At 36.5% G+C, this 6,973-nt stretch overlaps 1 protein-coding gene across 1 annotated transcript; it reads left to right on the plus strand.

The window, feature by feature from the left end:
- Positions 1–277: 277 nt before the first annotated feature.
- LOC120090352 (ubiquitin domain-containing protein DSK2a-like) lies at positions 278–6,237 on the plus strand. The gene is made up of 8 exons (XM_039047950.2): positions 278–889; positions 1,141–1,911; positions 2,168–2,379; positions 2,455–2,568; positions 2,722–2,777; positions 4,783–4,811; positions 5,219–5,308; positions 5,764–6,237. Exons 1-8 carry the CDS (start codon positions 649–651, stop codon positions 5,910–5,912), a joined length of 1,662 nt encoding a protein of 553 aa, XP_038903878.2. The 5' UTR covers positions 278–648; the 3' UTR covers positions 5,913–6,237.
- Positions 6,238–6,973: the final 736 nt, after the last annotated feature.

Genomic DNA, 6,973 nt, shown 5'->3' on the forward strand with positions numbered 1-6,973 from the left:
TATAATTAAATAAGATGCAAATCATTTTTAAAAAATTCGGAGAAAATATATTTAAATTTTTAAAAACAAACAACAATTTTGTTAGGAAGAGGCTAAAAAGTTTGGGGTATTAATTTAATATTATTAACGTAAGGGCAAAATGGGTGACAATGACATTGTCAACATGAGTGTATTTGACATAATGTTTGTATTATCGACCTCGAAGATAGAGGTTCGATTCTTTCACTCCACACTTTAAATTATATTTTATAATACTTTGCACGAAAAAAGAAAAGATGGGTGACAGTGTATTGAACGCGCCTACGAGGGGCGCGTCATAGACATCTATGAAATTCCTTTATTTCACTTATGGGTCTCTTCTCTCACTCCTTTTATTATTTTTTTCTTTTGTTTTGTGTTTTGGTTTTTTGGTTTTGTTGAAATTATTAATGTTACCAAAACATTTGAGTTTGCTGGCAATTGGTTACGTTCCACGATAGAGAGATCAGCTGCTGCCATCGATTCAACGTAGATTTTGGAGGCTAGGGTTTCTAATCTCCATTCATTTCTTACTTTCCTTTCATTCATTCATTCTTCTTCTTTAATTCTCTGTAATTTCTCTTCCACTTCGGCCGGTGAACGACCTCCCCCGCCGGGAGGGATAACACTATGGGTGGTGGCGATGGAGCTGTGTCCGCTGCCGGCGACACGACCCCTGCCGATGGACTCAAAGTCAACGTCAACATTCGATGCTCCAATGGTTCCAAGTTTTCTGTTCTCGTTAACCTTGATTCTACCGTTGGATCCTTTAAATCCATCCTTGCCGACCAGAGCGAGGTTCCCGCCGATCAGCAGCGCCTGATTTACAAGGGTCGGATTTTGAAAGATGATCAAACCCTGCAAAGCTACGGTGCGTTTCTATTGCATTCATTCTGGGTCTTCTGCATTCAATTCTGGATGCTTACAAATCTGGGCTCTCATTCTTTCACTTTTTATTTTTCTTATTTATTATTATTATTATTTTTTAAAATTTTGTTGTTGTTGGCATTGAATTTTTTTATGTATATTATCTGAAGACCGGGATATTAGGTTCTTGATGATGTATGAAGTCCCTTTTTGTTTTCTCTATAGTAATTGTTCGTATGATGTTCTTTCTGTTAGGGTTAGAGGCAGATCACACCGTCCATTTGGTTCGTGGATCGGCACCCGCTGCCACGCCGACCAATCCTGCAACTGCTTCCAATGGTGGCGGTCCGAACACTGCTTCAAGTAACGCAAGAAGTGTTGGATCAAATGAAGGTGGAGCACTGGGGGGAGGACTTGGTTTGGAATCTTCTCTATTTCCTGGGCTTGGTTTCGATGGGCTTGGTGCCACTGGTGGATTGTTTGGGGCTGGCCTTCCCGATTTCGAACAGGTGCAGCAGCAGTTGACCCGCAATCCAAACATCATGAGAGAAATAATGAACATGCCTGCTATACAAAATATCATGAATAATCCAGACATCATGAGGAACTTGATCATGAACAATCCTCAAATGCGTGAAATAATGGATCGTAATCCTGAGCTCGCACACATTCTCAATGATCCCAGTACTCTCCGGCAGACGCTTGAAACTGCAAGAAATCCCGAGCTTATGCGGGAGATGATGAGGAATACTGATAGAGCAATGAGCAACATTGAATCTTCCCCTGAAGGTTTTAACATGCTTAGGCGCATGTATGAAACTGTTCAAGAGCCATTTTTAAATGCAACAACTATGTCTGGAACTGCTGGAAATGATGGCTCGAACCCCTTCTCTGCACTTTTGGGGACTGGTGGGGGGGATGTGCCCAATAATGCCACTTCCAATTTATCTACAACTTCTGATACGACTAATGGATCTCCTTCTCCAAATACAAACCCACTTCCAAACCCATGGTCTCCTGCCAGCAGTAAGCCCTAGTTTGTTTGGAATTTTTCTATATTATATTTCCAATGTATATTTAGTAATAGGTATTTCAGTTATTGCCCTCTTCTATTTATTTCAGTATGTCATTGTTTAATATACTTGTAAGATTTCTGCTAATTTTTCTGACCCTCTCCTAACTGCTTTAGAATCTAAGTTTTCCATGTATCAAATTTGCTTCCATTTCTTAGTTTTCGAGCATAAAGGATTTTACACTCAATTTAACATCAGTAATTCATCAGCTGGCGGTACCCAAACTAATTCTGCAAGGTCGAATCCCACTCCAAATGTTAGTGCTCAAATTCCCACTGGTTTAGCTGGGCTTGGTCTTCCAAATCTTGAGGGCATGTTGGGTGCAACACCAGATGCCGCTGGTTTGAATCAGTTGATGCAAAACCCAGCTATTTCACAAATGATGCAAAGTGTTATGTCAAACCCTCAATATGTGAACCAGGTATTAATTCAGGTTTTCACTAGAATTTAAAGATGATGTGGAGGTTCTCTGTTTTCTTACAATATCTCCTGTCAGATCCTTGGTCTCAACCCTCAATTGCGCAGCTTGCTTGATTCCAATCCTCAGCTCAGAGAGATGATGCAGAATCCTGAATTTTTACGTCAGTTGACCTCCCCTGATACAATGCAGGTAAATGGAATGGATCCACATGACTGCCATGTCAACATCCTCTTTCTACTTTTATTCCCTCAATCCAGCCTAATCGTACGATTCCTATCGAACCTCAATGCTCTGTACAAGGATTTTCTGATTTTTTTTTCTTTCTCCTGGATCTTTTTGCAGCAAATGTTTACTATGCAACAACAACTTCTGTCACAGCTTGGTCGCCAGCCCACCCTGTAAGTAATCTAATAAAAAACCTCATGTTTAGAATAGATTGTTTAAGCAGTCTTGCCAGGACCTAGGTGTTATCTTAATGTTTTTGATAGACATGGTATTTGTGTTGATATTTATGATTGATATGTCCTCTGCTAAATTGAGTTAATTCTTGGCTGTTCTTTATAAGTAGATGTTCTATTGTATTCATAGTCCTTGGAATGGGGCGAGCATGCCTTCTAGATGTGTTTTGAATTTTTAATGCTGAATTGATTTTGATATATTGCATGTTTGGTGATGATAGTCTAAAGGCATTATTTTTTTTGGATAACCGGGAATTAAACCCTCCAAGGCCCGAGCCCAGGAGACAACAAGGAATTTTGATATCAAGCTCACCAGAAGGTTTGAACTTGAGTCCTCCAAAACCAGTTTGATCAAGAGACCCCTAGCCCTTGCCAAATGGGCTCCCTCTTATTGGCAGTCCATATGCATTAATTATTAATAAGAATTTAAACCCCAGTCTTAATTGGTTTTTCTTTTAATAATTGAACCACCTTCTACCAGAAAGAACGAAGACCAAAGTGTTTAATACTTGATAGTAATGCAGCCTTCATGATTGAACCAGTTGTTTCACATCTGGAAAATGTCCAAAAATATGCAGGAGATTCAAATCAGGATCTCTTATAATTAGTAAAGCTTTGGAAAATTATTGTCGGAAGAATTTAAGCTTCTCATGTTTTCTGTGTATTGTTCTTTAATGAAACTATGGTAAATTACACAAGGACTTGATTGAATCAAAATATATTCTTGCATCAAAGGACAGTGATGCATGAATCAAATTTTCTTGTAAAATGAATCAGATTTTCCTTTAAATGACCTTTGTACACGTAACAAAAAAGATAAAAATAATAATGATTTTGAAAAGCTTATTATTTGATCTCCCTGAATGCTCTTTTCTTAAATTATCATTATTTTTGTTAATAATTGGGCCTTTTCAGCTTGAAATCCACTTGCTATGACTACCAAATAATTAGATATAATCAGTTGTGTTTGGTCCTATCTCACCAAACTTAGAACATCCATCATGTTTTGGTTGGTAGAATGGGGAAAGGGAGAATCATCTTACCCATTCTCTCATGGGGCACAAGTAAGAACATGAAAAATGAAAGACTGGGGATGTACATCCCTATGATTATTTAGTATCTCCTCCTTGTTACACCGATGTTAGAAGGACAAAACCAGTAATTGTGTTAGAATAAGAGTTTTGTATTTCTTTGGAGATGGAGACGCAGAGATTGTCAAGCTTCTGGTAAGGCTTTAGTTAGTCGTCTTTTGTTAGTGATATCATGGGTTGTTTTATTAGGTCATTGAAGCTGGCCTTAAGTTTTAGTTGATGGGATTTTGCTTCATGAGTATTTTTTACAAAAGAGATAAGCTTCTGGAATGTATCATTCCAGGAAAAAAAAAAAAAATCATTGTGAAAGGAGATTTACAAAAGAGAGAGGTGAGATATCCCCATACTCCAAAACGCTATGATGCATTTTGATCACCTATTTCTGTTCAATCATCGATATAAAATCTTTGTAGGCCATAGCTGTACATTCTATATTATGCAGAACTTGCTTAGTGATAAAGCTCATATTTATGCATAGCAAGTGAATCAACATATGGACATGGACATGGAAATCTGTTTGGCAATTTAATTGATTGCTTATTGAATTGCCCGACTGCAGCACCTCAAACTCCCCTCTATTCATAAAGGATGATAACCACAATAAGTTGCATTCGGATTTGAAAACTTCATCAATTTGAAAGATTTTTTTTTTTCGCTCAATTGATGTTCATTTCATTAGCTTTGCTGACTGGGTATCATTGTATGTAACATTAATCCTGTATAATGATTGAATTCTTGGTATCTCTGATATTTTGATATTTGGTACACTTGAACTGTTTCGTATTTGTCACTAGTTCTTGCAAATACTTATCTTCTCATTTATTTATTTATTATTATTATTATCTTTTTTGTAGGAACCAAGGTCAGACCGGTGGAGGCACAGGTAATCAACTCTATAAATAGGTTGAAAAGTATTCGATGTTGTGCTACCATTATGATTGGCAGTTTTAGAGGGTTATTGTCTTTGTTCATTTTTCGTAGTACGTTTTAAATATGCTGAATTGCTCAAACATTTTATGTTGCTCTTTAAGTGAAGTCGGATATGTATACATTCCAGAAGCTTGATCACATAACACAAATTGATTGGTGGCTTTTGATGTTTAGGGTGACTTAGAGACGAAAGGTGGTACTGGTGGAAGAGTAGTTGTTTGATCTAGGTTTGATTTGAGTTAGTCTTACCACAATGCACATAATGATGAACCTCTAAGTTAGCATGGTCTCTTTTTATTTGTGCGATGGGTTATCAAATTAGCACTCTTGTTTGGTTTAATATTACTTTCTTAATGATAGGAGCTGCAAACAATACGGGGTTGGAGATGTTGATGAACATGTTTGGTGGACTTGGTGCTGGTAGTCTAGCCGTGCCCAACAGATCCGATGGTTGAATCTCTTCTTTTGCCTTTCTTCAGTTTTATTTTGACTAAATTACAAAAGATACTTCAGAACTTTGCCTTTGCCTTCATTTGAAAGATACCCCTATTTTTTCAAATGTTGCAATATTACTCTTGATATTTTAATGTTTGAAAACTACTTTTGGAGTACAAATTCGTTGTATTTGATCGGAAATTTGAACTTAAAAGGGGTGCAGTGGTGTTCGAATCCCAATTTTCGTTTTAGGTCTCCGCCATACCATTCTTGGTCCAAATTTTCGTCCTACATTCTAATGGATTTCTAATTTAGGATTAGTTTTGAAACCTTGATGAAAGGTCAAATCTAATATTGCAAAATTGGAAAAAATGTGTACTTTTTACTCAAAGTACGAAGTTCACAGGTATGTTTTGTAATTTAGCCTTTTATTCTCATCTACCTTCCTCTTAATGCATTCCATTCGACAGTTCCGCCGGAAGAATTGTATTCTACGCAGCTCACACAGCTGCAAGAAATGGGATTCATTGACAGACAGGAGAACATACGAGCACTGATTGCCACTTCCGGAAATGTCCATGCCGCAGTTGAACGATTACTGGGGAATTCGGGGCAGTAGTGGATCGATCCCATTGGTAGTGCCGATGCATTTGATGTGGCCCCATCAAGTGCAGACAGCTGAGTTAAGTGACTTTGGAGGTGAAATTCAAGTCGATTGAGTCCAAATTTTGGTATAGGAGAGGCAAAGTCGGGAATACGATCACTGAATTATATGGTCTCACTCTTTCTCAGGTTCCTGGAGTTCCTGTAATACATATTCTCTTACATGATAACGATCAGATGTCATATGAACTGTGTGGAAAATATGTTTGTTTTAGATAATATTTGTTGTTCTTTTCTTTTGGTTCATGCAATTGAGTTGATTGGAGTTACTCTTTGGCTAATATTAATTCCTATGGGTGCACAATGATAGTTCTGTCATTCTCTGACAAGCTCTCTATGAATAGAACACGTAGAATTTAATTGAATTCACTTGCTGTTTTCTATCAATTTACAGTTAACACGTTTGTTATCATTTTATTAAACGTGAAATAGTAAGGAAAGGGAAAATTTTCTAGTTCTGTGGGCTGTAAAATTTTTCGTACCAAGTCTACTTCATTGTTTGCCTCTGATGACGTGCCAAATGTTGTAAGTATTTAAAAATAAATGGGACAATTAAAACAATATATCGTGTAATGACATGTCATAATAGTGATGTATATAATATTGGTAAAATGTGGCCGTCAACTACCAGATGCATATTTTCTTTTTCATAAAAATGTTATCCAATTTTTTATTCCTAATATCCCGTGGATAGTTCGAACTTGATAACCGTTGTGAAATTAAAATATAATATAATAATATATAAATATGATAATAAATAAATAAACAAAATATGATAATAAATAAATAAACAAACAAATAAATAAAATAATTAAAGTTATGAAAATTTAATAATACGAAAGTTTAGTGGAAATTTGAAGTGAATTTCTTACTAATGTGTGCGATTTTAAGATCCATTAAATGTCACTATTTATAGGCAAAGTGATAAGACATAGACATGAATAACTACAAGGCACATGGACAACATGAAGGTTCACACATGACTTTTAGGACATTAGGCAACGATATTTATTTTTA

The sequence above is a fragment of the Benincasa hispida genome, chromosome 11, assembly GCF_027475165.1.
Source record: "Benincasa hispida cultivar pf3 chromosome 11, pf3_genome.v1.1, whole genome shotgun sequence".
Lineage (NCBI taxonomy): Eukaryota > Viridiplantae > Streptophyta > Magnoliopsida > Cucurbitales > Cucurbitaceae > Benincasa > Benincasa hispida.

Bases quoted from the DNA above. Each gene is read 5' to 3' on its own strand.
- LOC120090352 (XM_039047950.2), top strand. From the start codon at position 649: ATGGGTGGTGGCGATGGAGCTGTGTCCGCTGCCGGCGACACGACCCCT. The intron at 890-1,140 runs GTGCGTTTCTAT...TCTTTCTGTTAG, and splicing joins TCAAACCCTGCAAAGCTACG to GGTTAGAGGCAGATCACACC. The intron at 2,778-4,782 runs GTAAGTAATCTA...TCTTTTTTGTAG, and splicing joins CTTGGTCGCCAGCCCACCCT to GAACCAAGGTCAGACCGGTG.